The 18,515-nt window shown below is 62.5% G+C and overlaps 2 protein-coding genes across 3 annotated transcripts; one reads left to right on the top strand and one right to left on the bottom strand.

Moving 5' to 3' along the window:
- The first annotated feature begins 1,192 nt into the window (after positions 1-1,192).
- Positions 1,193-10,243, top strand: RCVRN (recoverin). 2 transcript variants are annotated; one of them, XR_007770169.1, is made up of 4 exons: positions 1,193-2,333; positions 7,252-7,363; positions 7,982-8,828; positions 8,877-10,243. XR_007770169.1 is itself a non-coding variant. In XM_050927583.1 (3 exons), exons 1-3 carry the CDS (start codon positions 1,953-1,955, stop codon positions 8,065-8,067), a joined length of 579 nt encoding a protein of 192 aa, XP_050783540.1. In that variant the 5' UTR covers positions 1,193-1,952; the 3' UTR covers positions 8,068-10,243. The 2 variants fall into 2 exon arrangements, 1 of the variants encoding a protein (XP_050783540.1); XM_050927583.1 differs by having other exon boundaries at positions 7,982-10,243.
- A 1,328-nt stretch (positions 10,244-11,571) lies between these two features.
- RPL28 (ribosomal protein L28) lies at positions 11,572-13,933 on the bottom strand. The gene is made up of 5 exons (XM_050927587.1): positions 13,829-13,933; positions 13,666-13,750; positions 12,933-13,056; positions 12,146-12,264; positions 11,572-11,695 (listed from the first exon to the last, which is right to left on the bottom strand). Exons 2-5 carry the CDS (start codon positions 13,744-13,746, stop codon positions 11,606-11,608), a joined length of 414 nt encoding a protein of 137 aa, XP_050783544.1. The 5' UTR covers positions 13,747-13,750; positions 13,829-13,933; the 3' UTR covers positions 11,572-11,605.
- Between the last annotated feature and the right edge of the window lie 4,582 nt (positions 13,934-18,515).

Below are 18,515 nucleotides of genomic sequence, written 5' to 3'. Positions count from 1 at the left end.
CTATACAAACCCATCTATCTACCCCCAGGCACCCCATCTATCTAGCTTCATACACATCTCTTTATCTAGCTAAAGTTACAAAAACCCTCCTGTGTTTTTAAAGAGCAAATTGTAGGGGGAATCAAAGTCAGGACTCCTGGGTTCTATCCTGGCTCTGGGAGGGAAGTGGGGTCTAGTGGTTAGACCAGACGGGCTGGGAACAGGACTTCTGGGTTCTCTCTCCAGCTCTGGGAGGGTGTGACAGGATCCACGGGGTACAACCTGGAACTGGGGTACCGCTATGCCCCCTTAACTCTCCAGCCTGGGCTGTCTCTCCCAATGCTTTGCTAGTGACCCCCAGCAAACCCCTCCAGGTGCTGTGATCGCTCAGCACAAGGGACAGCATGTGGAGCCCCACACCCCTGAATGCTCCCAGAGCCACTCACAAATCACACTGTGAAAAACCCCAGCCAAATCCCCCCGGCTCCCAGCCTGCACCCAGGGCTGTGCCGTCCTGCCCAGGTCAGAAACCTGGCCAGACGGCCACTCCCTCAATGTGGAGAGGACAATGTGCCTGGCTTTGTAACCGGAGCTGAGATTCCCCCAAGCACTTCACCCAAAACACACGGCGTTAGGGGAAATAGAAAACGGGGGTTAACAACAGAAAGCTGGATTGTAAGTGGTTCTAAGTGGTCGGCACAGCAAGTCAGAGAGAGTTACCAAAGAAAATGAAAACTCTGTGCCCAGGCGAAATCTTTAACCTTCCTACACTAGGCAGCGATTTGATCGAGCAGTTCTCTCAGCCCACTGGATGTTACAGTTCTTAAGACACAGGCCTCTCCCTTAAGCAGTGGGGCTGGGAGCCAGGACTCCTGGGCTCTCCGAGGGGACTGGGGTGGATAGAGGGGTTTGTATGGGGATGGATAGATAGATAGATAGAGGGGGTGGCTGGGGATAGATAGATAGAGGGGTTGAATAGAGGGGTGTATATTGGGATAGATAGATAGAGGGTGTGGATGGGGACAGATAGAGGGGGTGAATAGAGGGGGGTATATTGGGATAGATAGATGGGGTGTTGGGGTAGATAGAGAGGTTTGTATGGGGGTGGATAGATAGAGGGGGTGGCTGGGGATAGATAGATAGAGGGGGTGGATAGAGGGGGGTGGATTGGGATAGATAGGTTAGATGGGGTGTTGGGGTAGATAGAGGGGTTTGTCTAGGGGTGGCTGGGGGGAGATAGAGGGGGTTGATGATGTAGATAGAGGGGTTTGCCTAGGGGTGGGTCGATAGAGGGGGTGGCTGGGGGAAGATGGAGGGGTTTGTTTAGGGGTGGGGAGATACGGGGGGTACCTGGGCTAGGGGTACCTGGGCTGGGGGGTGATAACAGCCATGGGAGGCGGCGAAGCCTGCATGGAGGTGGGTGCACAAGGGCAGCGGCCGACAATTCGCCAGGTGGCTCAGAGCTGCCAATCTCCCTTTAATAGCTAAAGAGCTTCTCATCCCCTGGCCAAAAATGTGATCAGCACTCCTGAAATAGCCTCGTGTGTGTATCTGGGGAGGGGAGGTGTGTGTGTCTATCAGAGCCCCCCCACCTTCCCAGGGAGTCTATATAAGCGGGGGAGTGTGAGGGCTCGGGAGAGAGGAGACGGAGCCAAGGAATCAACCTCCAAGTGCCAGGGATCCAAGCGGAGGATCAGGGCGGGAGGGCCGGCGATCAGGGCGGAGGATCGAGGCGCTAGGCCGGGGATTGGGGCGCTAGGCCGGGGATCGGGGCGGAGGATCGGGGCGCTAGGCCGGGGATCGGGGCGGAGGATCGGGGCACTAGGCCGGGGATCGGGGCGCTAGGGCTGGGGGTCGGGGCGGAGGATCGGGGCTCTAGGCAGAGGATTGCGCTAGGCCGGGGATCAGAGCGGAGGATCAGGGCGCTAGGCCGGGGATCAGGGCCGGGGATCAGGGCGGAGGCTCGGGGCGCCATGGGGAACAGTAAAAGCGGGGCGCTGTCCAAGGAGATCCTGGAGGACCTGAAGCTCAACACCAAATACACGGAGGACGAGCTGTGCAAGTGGTACGAGAGCTTCCAGAAGCAGTGCCCGGACGGGCGCATCAGCCGGGCCGAGTTCGAGAAGATCTACGGCAACTTCTTCCCCAACTCGGACCCCAAGGTCTACGCCCGGCACGTCTTCCGCAGCTTCGACACCAACGACGACGGGACGCTGGACTTCCGGGAGTACATCATCGCCCTGCACCTCACCTCCTCCGGCAAGACCACCCTCAAGCTGGAGTGGGCCTTCTCCCTCTTCGACGTCGACCGCAACGGGGAGATCAGCAAGAGCGAGGTGCTGGAGATCATCACGGTGAGTCTGGGGCAAGGGGGGGGCGTGCTGCGAGCTTCCCCGCAGCAGTGCCCTGAGGGGGTGCGGCGAGCTTCCGTGCAGCAGTGCCTTGAGGGGGTGCAGCGAGCTTCCCTACAGCAGTGCCTTGAAGGGGTGCTGTGAGCTTCCCTACAGCAGTGCCTTGAGGGGGGTGGTGTGAGCTTCTCTGCAACAGTGCCTTGAGGGAGTGCTGTGAGCTTCTCTGAAGCAGTGACCGAAGGGAGTGCTGTGAGCCTCCTCATGGCAGTGCCCTGAGGGGGTGCCACAAGCTTCCCCACAGCAGTGCCCTGAGGGAGTGCTGTGAGCTTCCCCACAGCAGTGCCCTGGGGATGGGGGAACAATATGAGTACTCCCACAGCAGTGTCTTGTAGGGATTTCAGCCCCACAAGGGTTGTGGGGAACAAAGTGTGCTGCAAGCTTCCTTCCCAGCAGTGCCCTGAGGAGGGGTAGATACGCAGGCTTGCCACAGCACTCTGAGTAGATTCCTGTTGCTCATCGAGCCAGAAAGTTTTTCCCCGGCTCCGACTGCGATTCCCCCTCGCGGCAAATGAAACCAAATCCTGCATGTTCGGCCCGCTGGGGTGACTGGCCCCCTCAGCCAGCATCACGGCCTGTCCTCAGGGCCCCCCTCTCAATTCAAGCACGGCTCCCGAGGCTGGGCTCCCCGCTGAACCCGTCACCGCCCGTGTCTGATGCTTCCGTTAACGCAGCGTCACAACGGGCCCATTTACCCCGGTATCCTGCCTGCTCCCTGCCCCCCCCCGGGCCCATCTAGCCCGCTGTCAGCCCCCCGCTCCCAAGGGGCACCAGGAACACGCCTGCCGCCAGCCTGTTTGGCGGAGCGGGGACGGGCCCCAGGGCTGCCTGACCCCCAGGCAGGTGGCGGGATGACGCCGGGCAGCATGACAGTGGATTAGCCCCGATCAAGATTTGCGTAGTTCGCAAATGGCATTAGCCGCCCCTGATGGGATCGCACCCCCCGCACAAAATCCTGTTACGCTAATTTCCCTGGGCTGAGCCTTTTGGTTGCCAGCCCCCCGCCCGAATGGAGGCTGAAAGCGGCTTGGCTGAAAGCAGCTCCCCCCCAGTTAATTTCCTCAGGGTGGCCTCACCCGGCCCTTGCAGAGCTCCTGTGTGGGGGCCGGGGCAATATTGGGGCAGAACGTAACAGGCCTTAAACTGGATTTGCCACCGCAAAGAGAAGGAGGAGGAGGAGGAGGAGGAGGAGGAGAAAGGCTCGGGGGTGGGGGGAGCAGTGGCTTTGAGACAAGAGAGGTCACCCTAAAAACAAGCAGGGCAATTCCCAGAGGGGGCCAAAGTCTCAGTGACGGTGGCATTCATGGCACCCGGGGGGCCTAGACATGAGGGCAGCAAGGGCTGAGTAAATGATTTATTCCTCTCTGGAGAGAGAATCCAGGAGCCCTGGCTCCCAGCCCCACCCCCCCACCGCTCTAACCACTAGACCCCACTCCCCTCCCAGAGCCAGGGATGGAACCCAGGAGTCCTGGCTCCCAGCTCCCCTCTGCTCTAACCACCAGACCGCACTCCCCTCCCAGAGCCAGGGATGGAACCCAGGAGTCCTGGCTCCCAGCTCCCCCCTGCTCTAACCACTAGACCCCAGTCCCCTCCCAGAGCCAGGGATGGAACCCAGGAGTCCTGGCTCCCAGTAGCTCCCCTGCTGTGACCATCAGCCTCGCCCCTCCCAAAGCCGGGGATAGGGCCTGTATTGCAATCTATGGGTTGAATGCCCCCTAGTGGCCAAAACCTCCCTTTGCTGCTGATCCCCCCCAGCCTATGCTGGGATAGCGTCTTTCATCAGAAGTCAATCTGAATGGCACAGTGGATTTGATCTCCCTTGGGACTGGATCAGGGCGGGGTGGGCAGCTGTTACCCTGACCTAAAGTCTATGGAGGGCCTGGGGAACTACCTGCTACTGGATTTCAGAGAGGCTAAAAGATGGCTAAGTTTTTTTATATATATATAAAAGGACGGTTTTGGGGAGGGGACAAGACCCGGACGGGTTTAAACCGACTTGGTAGGAATCTGTCCCCGCTCCTGAAGAAACAGGAAGCCACCCTGGAGCTGAGCTGCCATTTAACTTGACCCCAAGCTTTTCCCCCTGTGGGTTTAGATTCGGCCGTTTCCGGAGGGGTTTCGATCAGCCGCTTTTGGGGTGGGGATGGGGTGAGTGTCAAAGGTCACCTTCAAAATCAAAAGCCAATTCGCATGTGAAAAAATCTCTTTCAGCCTTTTTTCTCCCCCCTTCTCTGGGATCTTTCTGGGTTCTGAAAAGTCCATTTTTTGATGGGGAGAAAACAGCAGACGAAATGTGGCCCATCACAACCTCTGAGGCCTTCATAGTGTGTGTGGGGAGTGGGGTGGGGCAGGGCCACCCAGAGGATTCAGGCGGCAGGTCCCGGGCTGGAAGGACCCCACTCCAGGGGCCCTGAAAAACTCTTGTGGGGGCCCCTGTGGGGACCAGGGCCTGGGGCAAATTGCCCCACTTGCCCCCTCCTCTGGGCGGCCCTGGTGGGTGGGGCCTGGCTTTAAATCACAGCGATTGAAATCACCCACTCTAAACTCCTCCATTTCAATCACTGACTTTAACCCACTCTTCCATTTGTACGTGGGACAGAACCATTCAAACACGGTGATTTACAGCTCCCGGGTGCCTTTACCCGAGATTTTGTGCGTCTTTCTGCTTCCTAGCAGGGTCTGCTGCATGTTTATTTAAGCAACTAGGTAGCTTAATATTGTCAGGTTCTTAGTCATTGTACCTTTTTAGTATGGGAGAAACCGGTGACTCACAGCTTTCGTTTTAAATGGGAAAATTGAATCATTTAAATAGCAGAATTCTAAAAATTCTGATTTAAACTTAAAATATTTTTTTTCAAATAAAGACCAAAAATAATTGGTTTTTATCCCTCCTGGTTCTGTTCCTGCAAGGCAGGGTTAACCAGCGACTCACCAGCAAAGTCTTGTGTATTCAGAACAAAAGCTGGTGTCCGAACCTCTCCCCGTCCCATCTGATCCCAAATTACCCGGCTACTGGTGGCATCTGACCAGCTAATGCCTCTCCTAGCACGTATTCACCCTCATCCCCCTTCTCACCAGCCAGGCTCTGTGATCCCCTGTAAATCGGGGATTAGCCCTTCGCTGCAATGGGCATGAATGTAGAGTGGGATCAGAGGGTAAGATAAAGAGTCACCTGCTTGTTAATAGCAGGAGGAGGGGAAAATATGTGGATGGTCAGTGGAACTACCTGCCACTTGATTTTGCTGAGAAGGCGACAGGGAGGCAAGACACTGGGGGCCTTGGGGTGGAGGTTCTTGGCTAGAGGGCAGGTGTTTCTGAGGACCAGGCTAGAGGCCAGGGGAGGATCTTTGGGTGGGAGGATGAGTCTCACCAGGCACGGGTAGGGATGCAGGACTAGGGACCTTGGAAATGGATCAGAAACCTCCTCTGGGAAACAGCTGCCTCCACAGAGCGGATGGGGGGACTTTGCTGATTGGAATGGAGGGGTGTTTGGGACTCATGGCAGGCAGTGAAGAGAAAGTGTCTGCATCCATCCACTCACCCCAACACTTATCCCTCCATCCACCGACCCCTCCACTCACCCCTCCACCGACCCCAACACATATCCCTCCATCCATTCACCGACCCCTCCATCCACCAACCCACCCCTCCATCCACCCTTCCATCTATCCCTCCATCCACTGACCCCTCCAGCCACCCACCCCAACACTTCTCCCTCCATCCATCGACCCATCCATCCACTCCTCACCCATCCCTCTGTCCATCCACCCCCCAACCCATCCACCCCTACACCTATCCCTCCACCCACCCACCCCTCCGGCTGGGTTAACCCCATTCTTTCCCTGGCAGACAGCTCCTGTCCCCCCTACATCCCTTTCCCAAGCACAGTGGTTCCCAGAGGCTGGGTTAAGTTGCCCTCTGGTCAATCCTGGGGACCCTTTAATCATTTGCAGTATTCCTCAGGGCTCGGATTCTAGTCGGCGCCCGGCTCAAATTAATCTCCTGAGCCCAGACTGGGGGGAAATCTTAATAATGCCCCCCCTCACAGTCAGCTGGGGCTGGCAGCAAGGGCATTAGAGCATCATATGAACACAGCTGAGATGAGGGTCACACGGGCTATGGGGGGTGGGGACGGACACCTTAATAGCCATGGCGGTGGGAGCAGGGTGCTGGGAGCCGGGACTCCTGGGTTCTAGCCCCAGCTGTGGTGGGGAGGTGGGTCTAGTGGTTAGAGGAGGGGAGTTGGGAGTCAGGACGCCTGGGTTCTCTCCTTGCTCTAGGAGGGCAGTGCAGTCTAGTGGTTAGGGCGGGGGGGCAGATGGGACGCTGGGAGCCAGGCCCACGTGGTTTGCTGGTCTCTGCCTAGTTGCACTAATTTGGAGAGGGAGGCAGAGCTAACCCCTGCCCCACCCCCAGCCCGAGTTGGGGTGCAGCAATAAACCACCAGCTTCATACACCCACCAGCTGGGAAAATTCAGTGATCTGCAGCCAGCTCTGGGGTGAGGCCGGCGGGGCGGCTGGGTATAGGGGGCCCTTGCGCAGCGCGGAGATGCAGCCAGCTCTGGGGTGGGGTGTGGGTATACGGGGGCCTCTCGCCCGGTGCAGAGATGCAGCCAGCTCTGGGGTGGGGCGGGGGGGCTGGGTATACAGGGCTCCTTGCACAGCATGGAGAGGCAGCCAGCTCTGGGGTGGGGTGTGGGGACTGGGTATACAGGGCTCCTTGCCCAGCGTGGAGATGCAGCCAGCTCTGGGGTGGGGCACAGCAGATGGGTATACAGGACCCCTCACTCAGCATGGAGATGCAGCGAACTCTGGGGTGGAGTGCGGTGCGGCTAGATATCAAACTTTGTGTCTCTGCCCACAGGCAATATTTAAGATGATTCCCCCTGAAGAGCAGAAAATGCTCGCTGAGGATGAAAACACCCCCCAGAAACGAGCCGACAAGCTCTGGCACTATTTCAAAAAGGGGGAAAACGGTAAGGGATCTGTCAGGCCCCCCCCCCCACACACTCTCCATCGCCCCACGGCCTAGCCCCACCTTGGCTGGCTCAGAGCTGTGCTGCTCAGATAGCCCAGTGCCCCCATATTGGTATTAATGGTGCCACACCCCCCCTCTCCCTCCACACGGCACCTCAGGTCAAAGCCTGAAGCCCTGTTAACCTACAACGAACCCCAGCCCTAGAGGGGAGAGGCCCCAGGCCCCATTCCCTGCCCTCCCAAGCCAGCCAGTCCCTGCCCTGGGGCCAGATGGGAGCTGGCGCCCCCTAGAGGGGAGAGGCCCCAGGCCCCATTCCCTGCCCTCCCAAGCCAGCCAGTCCCTGCCCTGGGCTGGATGGAGCCGGCGCCCCCTAGAGGGGAAAGGCCCCAGGCCCCATTCCCCACCCCCTGAGCCAGCCAGTCCCTGCCCTGGGGCCAGATGGGAGCTGGCGCCCCCTAGAGGGGAAAGGCCCCAGGCCTCATTCCCTGACCCCCCTGAGCCTGCCTGTCCCTGCCCTGGGGCCAGATGGGAGCCAGCGCCCCCTACAGGGGAAGGTCTCTATATTGCACCTTATTAACTCCTCCTCTCCTGTCTCCCTCCATTCCCTCCCCCCCAGACAAAATCGCCGAGGGGGAGTTCATCTCCGGGGTGATGAAGAACGAAGCCATCATGAATCTGATCCAATACGAACCCAAGAAATAGGAAGGCCGAGGTCCCGGGCCGGGAGGGGAACAGCAACCTGGAGGGAGAGCAGGCGCCACTCCCCCACCATGTGCATGGAGTGAGCGAGAAAACGAGTGAATGGGAAAACGATGAAATGAATGAATGAAACAGGACATGCGAGAGGGGCCCAACCCATCTCCAGGCATACGCTGCCATGTCAGTCTTCACCCCTTTCCCCGGGTAGCTGTATCCCTCCTCCTCCTCCAACAGACCATCCGCCGCTTCCAAACAGGCTGTCATGGGGGGCCTAGGGAGGGCGGATTCCCCCCAAGAGCCCCAGGGGGGCAGAAAGGAGCAGGGGGAAAGCGTGGGAGGTGAAAGAGGATGATGAGAAAGGGAGGATAGGAGGAAGGAGAGAAAGAAACCTGGAGCAATGAAGGAAAGAGGAGGGATGTAAGAGGAGCGAAGGAAGGAATGAGAAAGAATGGAGATTAAAAAGAAGGCCGGGCGGCAGAGAACGGGAAATGAGAGGGGAGAAATGGCCGATGGAAGAGAAGGATCACACAAAGGTGCTGCCAGAGAGGCACTGAGATCAGGGACCCCTCGGGCTGGGCGCCGCCCAGACACAGAGTCACTGAGATTGGGGCCCCATTGCGCCGGGCGCTGCCCAGACAGAGTCGCTGAGATTGGGGCCCCATTGGGCCTGGCGCTGCCCAGACCCAGTCACAGAGATCGGGGCCCTGTCTGGCCGGGCACTGCCCAGAGTCAGAGTCACTGAGATTGGGGCCTCGTCACGCCAGGTGCTGCCCAGACACAGAGTCACTGAGATTGGGGCCCCGTCACGCCAGGTGCTGCCCACAGACTCGCTGAGATCGGGGCCCCGGCGTGCTGGGCGCTGCCCAGACTCAGACGCACCGAGATCGGGGCTCCCTCAGGCCAGGTGCTGCCCAGACTCAGACTCACTGAGATCGAGGCCCCGGGCGCTGCCCAGACAGCTTGAGAGCCAAGCGTTGAACCCAGGCATCTTGTCTCCTCGTCTAACGCTCCAGCCACGGCTCCTCAGCAAAAAACCCTCAAGTGGCACAAACCAATGACCACAGTCCAGGGCCCTGAAAAGCGCTCTGCCTTTCTCCATTTGCGTCTTCTCTTCCTGCCCCCTTGGTCTGATTCTTCCCCCCTCTCCATGGGCCCGAGGCAGCTCATTCACACCCCCACACTGAAGCCTGTTTGGAAAACACCCCCCACCCCCCACATTCATGTTGTGTTCTGCAGTTTGTGCTTCTGTCTCGTTTCTTCCCCACCCCTGAGCCAGCAGGATTCCCGACCCAGCGCTGGTGGGGGTGGAAGGAGGGAAGACAAAGGGCATTTGTCTTACATTTCTGTACTGGTGTCTGGTTTTCAATAAAGAGCGTTGTGTGTAACCATTTGCCCGGCCTCTTGGGGGAGGGAGCGGGCCAGGCAAGAATTGAACCGGCCACCTCCAGCACCAGCTCTTGCTACAGCTGGCAGGCAGGAGCAGGAACACCGCCTGGCCACTAGGGGCGACACCGAGCGCCCTGCCAGAAGGGGGGCCCCCCGAGCAGTAAGTACCCCGTGCCACCACTAGAAGGGGCAGGTGGGAGCTGGCAAACTAAGCCATTCGTCCCTGACCCCCTCCTCCTGTAAGCACCCGCCCCCACTCCCCTCCCAGAGCCGGGGAGAGAACCCAGGAGTCCTGGCTCCCAGCCCCCCCTGCTCTAACCCCTAGACCCCACTCCCCTTCCAGAGCTGGGGAGAGAACCCAGGAGTCCTGGCTCCCAGCCCCCCTACTCCAACCCCCAGACCCCACTCCCCTCCCAGAGCCCAGAAAAGAACCCAGGAGTCCTGGCTCCCAGCCCGCCCACTCTAACCACTAGACCCTACTCCCGTTCCAGAGCCAGGGAGAGAACCCAGGAGTCCTGGCTCCCAGCCTCCCCTGCTCTAACTCCTAGACCTCACTCCCCTTCCAGAGCCAGGGAGAGAACCCAAGAGTCCTGGCTCCCAGCCCCCCTGCTCTAACCCATGGCATACGGGCCCCCACTGGCTGTTTCCTGCTGCCCTGACAGGCATTACAGGGATAATCCGTGTGTCCCAGGTCTGTTGGCAGGACGGGGGTTATGTAACAGGGCCCCCCCCCGCCCTGCTTCCAATCCCGTTAGTGAGGATGAGCTCTGGGCCCAGTGCCGAAAGCCCAGTGTAAACACAGCCCTAAGCAGCTTGGCCTAATCAGCCAGGGCCTGGCACCTAGGGGACAGATGGCAGCATCTGAGCTGGGCAAAGCTCCCCGCCCGGGGAATGGCACCCCCAGCCCTACTAGTGCCCCTCACTCCCCACCCACAGCCCCCTGCTAGCCTGGCCCTGGGATCCAGCCAGCCCTGCTGGTGCCCCTCACTCCCCACCCACAGCCCCCAGCTACCCCAGCCCTGCCGGTACCCCTCACTCTCCACCTACAGCCCCCTGCTAGCCCAGCCCTGGGCCTCCCCCGCCCCCCAGCCCTGCTGATGCCCCTCACTCCCCTCCCACAGCCACCCCAGCCCTGCCAGTGCCCCTCACTCCCCACCCACAGCCCCCTGCTAGCCCAGCCCTGGGCCTCCCCCGCCCCCCAGCCCTGCTGGTGCCCCTCACTCCCCTCCCACAGCCCACAGCTACCCCAGCCCTGCCAGTGCCCCTCACTCCCCACCCACAGCCCCCTGCTAGCCCAGCCCTGCCGGTACCCCTCACTCCCCACCCACAGCCCCCTGCTAGTCCAGCCCTGGGCCTCCCCTGCCCCCTAGCCCTGCTGGTGCCCCTCACTCCCCTCCCACAGCCCACAGCTACCTCAGCCCTGCCAGTGCCCCTCACTCCCCACCCACAGCCCCCTGCTAGCCCAGCCCTGGGCCTCCCCCGCCCCCCAGCCCTGCCGCTGCCCCTCACTCCCAAGCCACAGTCCCAGCTAGCCCAGCCTTCTCCAGTGGATGAAGCTGGCCTGGCTCCGCCTCTCCTGAGTGGCCAGCAAGAGGCAACTTCCCAGGACCAAATCTAGGTCCCCACAGCCACTGCATAAGCCTTTCTTTGGTGGGGGGTCACTGCTGCAGCCCCTGTCGTCCACCAGGGGCGCCCTCCCCCTGCTATTGTCAAGCCCAGTGACAGGAAGAGAGGGCCCAGGTCCCACTTGCAGCCGGCCCCACAGGTCCAAGGGAGCCACCGCACGGGAACCCTCCAACCAGAGACCACAGTATCTGGGTGGTAACTTGGGCTGCTGGGCCTCAGACTCCTGGGTTCTGTCCCCAGCTCTGGGAAGGGAGTGGGGGCCAGTGGTTGAGGGGGAGGGCTGGAAACCAGGACTCCTGGGTTCTCTCTCTTTTCAAGATCACACAGTGGCAGAACCATGTCCCAGCTCCCTGCCTCAGTTTCCCCACCTACGAGACACTATGCCTGAAGAACACTGGACCACGGGGCATCCCCCCACCCCCAGATGTTGTGCATCCCCAGGGACCCGCCCCCTGTCCCGTTCTTCCCCCACAGAGGTTGTGCCACGCTGCAGGCTAGTTTGAACCCTTTATTGGGACGTGCTAGCCATTCACGCAGTCTTGGTAGCCCTGGTTCTCTTCTTCTTCACCACCACCGGCTTCTGGCTCCGCAGGATGGCGCTGGCGCGGCGCAGAGCGGCCTGGAGACGGGGGAAAGCGTGTGAGGCTGATGCACAGTGGAGGGGCCCCTGGCACAGCCCGACCCCAAAAGTGGGGTGCCCCCTGCAAAGGGGGAGGGCCACTGCAGCGACAGGGCCTGGCTTCCCCATCCCACCGCTCGCTGCACCCCACTTCTAGAGCTGGCCCCTGAAGCTAAACGGGGTGAGGGCACTGACCAGGCACGGTGACCGGAGTGACTATCACCCCCACGCCACTCTTCACCCATGTGGCGGGAGGGGGGTGCTCAGATTAGGGTGGCAAGGCGATCGCCAATCAATCCCCCCTTTCTAGCGTGATCACTGCCCCTCAGGATGGGCGCTTTGGCCAATGGGTCAATGCCCCTCTGCCCCACAGGGTCATGGGAAGTGGGGGACCAGACCCAGGGTGGGGGGGGAGGGGCTCTGATGCCCCCCCAGCCCCCCAGCACTCACCATGCGCAGATCCTTGCGGTACTTGTTTTTGCGGATGATGTGACGCAGGCTGCTGAGCGTAGCCCGGGCGTTCTTGTTAATGGTCGTCTTATCATAGGACGTGGCTGGCTTGCGCTGGCCTGGGGGAAGGGGCCACGGGTCAGAGCCAGGGGCCGGACCACAGGAAAGGAGCTTGTCTAGTTAGCAGGACAGGACAAGGGGCCAATCCCCTCTAACGGGTGCTGGCTGCGAGCCAGCCCCGGGGGCAGGGGGGAGACTGGAGGGCTCAGGCAGTGGTGGGGGAACCAGGCATGGGGCCTTTCCCGTCTAGGGGGCCCCAGCTCCGAGTGAGCACCAGGGCAGGGGGACTGGAGGGCTCAGGGGGTGGTGGGGGAACCAGGCATGGGGCCTTTCCCATCTAGGGAGCCCAGCTCTGAACCAGCCCCAGGGCAGGGGGACTGGAGGGCTCGGGGGGGAACCAGGCATGGGGCCTTTCCCATCTAGGGGGCCCAGCTCTGAACCAGCCCCAGGGCAGGGGGACTGGAGGGCTCAGGGGGTGGTGGGGGAACCAGGCACGGGACCTTTCCCATCCAGGGGGCCCAGCTCTGAACCAGCCCCAGGGCAGGGGGACTGGAGGGCTCGGGGGGTGGGAATTGAGTATGGGGCCTTCCCCCCAGGGGGCCCAAGCAGTGAACGGGGGGGTCTCCACCCAAATCTGCCCCCCCAGGAGAAATCGGGATTTCACACCCCCTGGCTCCCAGCCTCCTTTGCTGCGGGGGGAGGGAGCCAGGCTGCCGGCATCGCCCACCTGCCCGTTTCTTCAGCACCACCACGATCCCCTTCCCGTCGGCCGCGGGCTCCACGCCGACCGTCTTGCGATGGATCAGCCCGTTGTAGCGGAAGGAGTTTCGGGCCTTCAGGTTGTTCGGCTCCTTCGGGGAGAAGCGCCCGGTCAGCGGGGCCAGCTCGGTGCCCGGCTCCCCCCACCCCCGCGCGGGCTCAGGGCGCACCCGGGCCGGGAGCTTGGTTGGGTCTAGTCCTGGGTCCCCACGAGAGAGGGGCGGTGGGGGGGATCCCGAGCCCGGGTCCCCGCGGGAGGGATCCCGAGCCCGGGTCCCCGCGGGAGGGATCCCGAGCCCGGGTCCCCGCGGGAGGGATCCCGAGCCCGGGTCCCCGCGGGAGGGATCCCGAGCCCGGGTCCCCGCGGGAGGGGGGGGAGGGAGGGATCCCGAGCCCGGGTCCCCGCGGGAGGGGGGGGAGGGAGGGATCCCGAGCCCGGGTCCCCGCGGGAGGGGGGGGAGGGAGGGATCCCGAGCCCGGGTCCCGCGGGGGGGGGGCGATCCCGAGCCCGGGTCCCGCGGGGGGGGGGGCGGGGGGGGGGATCCCGAGCCAGGGTCCCGCGGGGGGGGGCGGTGGGGGGGATCCCGAGCCAGGGTCCCGCGGGGGGGGGGAGGAGGGATCCCGAGCCCGGGTCCCCGCGGGGGGGCGGGGTTCCGGAGCCAGGGTCCCGCGGGGGGGGGGTCCCGCGGGGGGGCACTCACGGTGCTGTAGGTCTGTTTGTTCCGCTTGAGCAGGAAGCTGGAGCAGTTGCGAACGATCATCCACTGCAGATGGGCCGACATCGCCCTGCGGGGAGAGCGCGTTAGCGGGGGGGGTGCGGGGGGGGGTCCCACGTGGGGCCGGGCCCGGAGCTCCGCGCGTTACCTGCTCTCGCGGCCGCTGCCGGAAACGGAAAGGGAGGAACCCGCCGATTGGCGCAGGGACGGAACAGCCGCTGCGGGAGACTCACTCGGGGATCTCCGGCACCGCCCCTCGGCCTCGTTCGGCTCCGCTCGGGCACGTTCGGCTCCTATCGGGAATCTCCGTCTTCGCTCGGGAATCTCCGGCACCGCTCCTCGGCCTCGTTCGGCTCCGCTCGGGCACGTTCGGTTCCGCTCGGGAATCTCCGGCACCGCTCCTCGGACTCGTTCGGCTCCGCTCGGGCACGTTCGGTTCCGCTCGGGAATCTCCGGCACCGCTCCTCGGACTCGTTCGGCTCCGCTCGGGCACGTTCGGTTCCGCTCGGGAATCTCCGGCACCGCTCCTCGGACTCGTTCGGCTCCGCTCGGGCACGTTAGGCTCCTATCGGGAATCTCCGTCTTCGCTCGGGAATCTCCGGCACCGCTCCTCGGACTCGTTCGGCTCCTCTCAGGCACGTTCCGGCGCTAGCCCCCGTTTCCCCACCCACATCAAAGCGGGGCCGTGTGTAAATCTTTTCTCGTCCCGGGCGCGGCCCGCCCCTGGGCGCCCCTCACGGACCCCTGCAGCCCAGGGGCCATGCACGGCCCCCTCGCCCCGCAACGTCCCCCCAGTTGGGGTAGGGTGAGGTTTTTGACTCCCAACATATATCTCTATTAGGTGTATTACGGTAGTCCTGGGAGTTAGGCGCTGTTCATTCGGTGTATTACGGTAGCGCTCAGTCATGGCCCCCCTGGTGCACGGTGCTGTACATCATGGTAGCACCATGTGACATTTTTTCTTGTGGTTCATTAGTGATCACTGAAGAGCTGCGGGTTGGGAGTGAAGGGCACAGGCAGAGCTGGGGAGACAAGGGCTGGACTAGCAGGGGCTGTGGGCCAGGAGTGAGGGGCACCGGCAGAGCTGGGGGGGGCAGGGCTGGGCTAGCAGGGGGCTGTGGGTTGCAAGTGGGGAGCACTGGCAGAGCTGGGGGAAACCCAGGGTTGAACTAGCAGGGGCTGCGGGTCAGGAGTGAGGAGCACCGATCACCGAGCCAGTTGTGGGGGCTGGTAATTAACAAGCCCTGGGGGAGTGCATTGATCGGGGCTGGCATGCAGGCTGGGGATCGAAGGGGCACGGGGCTGGCTCCGGTGCTCAGTTGGGATGGGGCCGTGGCCGGGCGGGATGGGGCTGTGGGGGGCCCTGGTGCTGCTGGCCCTGCTGGGGGGCAGGGGGCACCCCTTTGAGCTGCAGGAGGCCATCCGGGAGCTGCAGAGCGAGAACACCCAGCTGCAGGGCCGGGTGCAAAACCTGAGCCAGGCCCTGGGCGAGCTGCGTCTGCTCGTCTGGAACCGCTCGCGGGGTGAGCTGGGGATGGGGACGGGGCGGGCCCTAAAGAGCCCTTCTCCCTGGGTGCAGAGTCCCCACCCTGTGACACCCCCCTGAGGACATAGCATCCCCTCCTAGGGTCCCCTAACAGCAAAGCCAACCCCCCCTCCCAGGTTGCAGACCCCCCAATGCAGATCCCCACAGGCCCATCCCCCCCCCCCCGAGAACAGAGCATCTGCACCATTGAGAGTAGTCCCCTCCAGATCAGAAACCCTCTTTTCTGAAACAAGACCCCCCCCAACCCAGTGACCCAACCCCGGAACCCAGAGACCCACCTTTGAGATCAGTGACCCCCCCACCCCCATTCCCTTCCCCCCAAGACTGGGACGCCCTTAGACCAGAGACCCCCCTCCTTCACTCGTTCTGTCCCACTCCACCAGACTGGACACCAGTTCAGGGGACCCCAAACCTGGAGCAGGGGGGGGCTCTGTCATCCAGCCTTCGACTTCTGTGCTGTGTGGGGGCTGTCAGTGCCCAGGAGGGGCCTGCTTGAGAACTAGGCTGAGGCCCCCCTAAACTCATCACACATGGGTAGGCATCAGGCCATGACCGGACTGGGCTGGGCTGGGCTGGGAGATCAATTGGACCCTTGGCTCTAGGAGCGAGGGAGGGGGGTCTAGCGGGTTAGAATGGGGGTGGGACTGGGAGCCAGGACTCCTGGGTTCTCTCTCCAGCTCTGGGAGGGGAGGGGGGGTCTAGTGGTTAGAGCAGAGGAGGGGCTGGGAGCCAGGACTCCTGGTTTCCATCCCTGGAGGGGGGTGGGGGGGCGTGGTTAGCGCACCTCTGATTCCCCTCTGTCCTCTCCCCCCAGATTCAGGAGCCATGCCTGAGCACCTACTTCACCACCACCTGCCTTGCTGGCCAGACCCGCCCCACGGCCGTGGCACCACCCACCAGCTCCACGCCCCCTGCCTGGGGCTGCTGGCAGCCGGCCTGACCCTGGGGGCTCTGGCCCTGCGTGGCCCCCTCCTGCTGCCGGCGCGGGACTGAGACTCCACGCGCCCCTGGCTGCTGAGCCCCCCGGCTGTGGGGGGAGACTGACCCCCACCCTCTTAGGAGGCTCTTAGGAGGCTGAAGAGCAAAGAACAATGAGGGGAGAGGCTGGAGTTGGGACAGATTTGGGATGAGAAATCCCCCCCTCCCCCAAAGCAACCCTACAAAAATAAACAGCCTGGGGCAACACGGATGAGGCTGGGCTCATGTTCTGTGGTGCTGGGTTCCCCGCTGTCCTCCTCCTCTGCAGGTGCCTCTCTGCCCCCCTCTGGGGACACATCCACCCCACAGCCGTTTTCCTCTGCCCCATACCCGGCCCTAGATCTGCCCCTGCAGACCCCACAACGCTCCCCCCCCAACTCGCTCCATCCCCACCCCCAGAGCGGGACCTGATGCAGTGCGGGGAGGGAGAAGAAAACAGCGGGTGTGGAGTGGGGTCTAGTGGCTAGAGTGGAGTGGGGAGTCTGGGCACCAGGACACCTGGGTTCTATCCTGGCTCTGGGAGGGGATTGGGGCTGCCCCCGCCCCTGCAAACTTTAGCACCTCAGTCTTAAACTCTTCCCATACCAAAGGCCCAGTTACACCTCCCAGCTCTGCCTCAATCCCCCTGAGGGGAGCCTGGATAGAGATGCACTGGGTCCTCCTGGGTCAGGCCAATCTGTCCCACAAGCAGCGTGGGGGTCGACTGATTCCTGGGGGGTAGGAGGTGGGCAGAGGTTGGCTGGGCTGTGTCCCACCTGGGGGTGGGGGTAGTTGGGGGGGGGGCGCTGGAGATTTGCTTTGGATGCAGCAGCTTTTTTGGGGGAAGGGTCAGATTCATCTCTTGGTCCCCAAGGGCGGCGGGAAAGAAAATAATCCAGGGAGCAACAATCTGCACGTCCAGCCCAGAGCCTGCTCCAGTCTGGGGGCCTGAGCTCAGCAGGGGCCTTGAGACGGCAGGGGGAGCCCAGGGCTGGGCAAGCAGGTGCTGCAGGTCGGGAGTGAGGGGCACCAGCAGAGCTGGGGGGAGACCAGGGCCGGGCTGGGAGGGGCTGTGGGTGGGGAGTGAGGGGCACCGGCAGGGTTGGGTTGGGGGAACCCAGGGCCGGGCTAGCAGGGGGCTGAGGGTGGGGAGTGAGGGGCACGGGCAGAGCTGAGGGGGAGCCCAGGGCTGGGCTGGGAGGGGCTGCGGGTCAGGAGTGAGGGGCACCACAGTAGAGCTATATCAGGACCCTCACTGGCTGGGGGTGGTGGTGTCCAGCCTCTTCTCCCATCCCCTTCGGTTGATTAGCAGCTGCTGCTAATTGTGTCATTAAGCAGCAGGGACTGAGGCAGCTGTTGGTGACGTGGGGCTGCAGCTAATATGGGTCACTCAATGGGCTTTTTCCATCCTGCCCCCCAGTGCGGGCCCAGAACCCCCGGGGGTGGCAGGGGCTGAGCAGGGAACAGGAAGGAGCAAATTTGTAACCGCAACACATGGTACCAATGGAGGCCTGATCCTGGGAGCCTCCCAGAGCCGGGGAGAGAACCCAGGAGTCCTGGCTCCCAGGTCCCCTCTCCCTAACCACTAGACCCCACTCCCCTTCAGGCTCCCAGAGCCAGGGAGAGAACCCAGGAGTCCTGGCTCCCAGCTCCCCCTTCCCTAACCTCTGGCCCCTACTCCCCTCGCAGAGCCAGGGAGAGAACCCAGGAGTCCTAGCTCCCCCCTCCCTAATCACTAGACCCCATTCCCCTCCCAGAGCCAGGAAGAGAACCCAGGAGTCCTGGCTCCCAGCTCCCCCTTCCCTAACCAGCAGCCCCCACTCCCCTCCCAGAGCCAGGGAGAGAACCCAGGAGTCCAGGCTCTCAGCCCCCCACTTCCTGTCCCACTGCTTAGTCTCTCTCCTCTAATTACTTTCCTGTGTTTAAATCTCTCCTGGCCTCAGGGGCTTTAGGGGAAACGCTCTGGCTCTGTAACATGTTGATCTTAATGAAAGGAACATGCCAGGCAGCGCCTTGCTGCCAGCTGGGCCCTAATCCCCTGGGATTTCAGCTCGGGGGGGGGGGGGACGGGTCCCCTTGCTAACTCTGCCCTCCACTGCCCAGCCTGGATGGGAGCCGGCATCCCCTGGAGGGGAAAGGCCCCCGAGCCAGCCCAGCTGCCCCTTTGTAACCCAGCTGGTTCCCCATATATCCCCTATCTTTGCCCTGCCCTATTCCTGCACGCCATGTCCCCTCCCCTGTCCTTGGGAAACAGGGGGGGAGGGGCCTCTGTCTGGACCCCTCCCTCCAGTGACCTCTGCTCCCTGCCTTGCAAGGGCCTGGATCCTGCTCC

This window comes from Gopherus flavomarginatus, chromosome 18 (assembly GCF_025201925.1).
Source record: "Gopherus flavomarginatus isolate rGopFla2 chromosome 18, rGopFla2.mat.asm, whole genome shotgun sequence".
Classification (NCBI taxonomy): Eukaryota; Metazoa; Chordata; order Testudines; family Testudinidae; genus Gopherus; species Gopherus flavomarginatus.
The sequence above is the reverse complement of the archived record's forward strand: the minus strand, read 5'-3'. Positions and strand labels throughout refer to the sequence as shown.

What these genes read in the sequence shown, in the direction of transcription:
- RPL28 (XM_050927587.1), bottom strand. Translation starts at nt 13,746, where the DNA reads ATGTCGGCCCATCTGCAGTGGATGATCGTTCGCAACTGCTCCAGCTTC. An exon ending in GGTGCTGAAGAAACGGGCAG is followed by an intron (nt 12,265 to 12,932) that starts GTGGGCGATGCC and finishes CCCTTCCCCCAG; the next exon opens with GCCAGCGCAAGCCAGCCACG. An exon ending in ACCGCAAGGATCTGCGCATG is followed by an intron (nt 11,696 to 12,145) that starts GTGAGTGCTGGG and finishes CCCCGTCTCCAG; the next exon opens with GCCGCTCTGCGCCGCGCCAG.
- RCVRN (XM_050927583.1), top strand. Translation starts at nt 1,953, where the DNA reads ATGGGGAACAGTAAAAGCGGGGCGCTGTCCAAGGAGATCCTGGAGGAC. An exon ending in AGGTGCTGGAGATCATCACG is followed by an intron (nt 2,334 to 7,251) that starts GTGAGTCTGGGG and finishes CTCTGCCCACAG; the next exon opens with GCAATATTTAAGATGATTCC. An exon ending in TTTCAAAAAGGGGGAAAACG is followed by an intron (nt 7,364 to 7,981) that starts GTAAGGGATCTG and finishes CCTCCCCCCCAG; the next exon opens with ACAAAATCGCCGAGGGGGAG.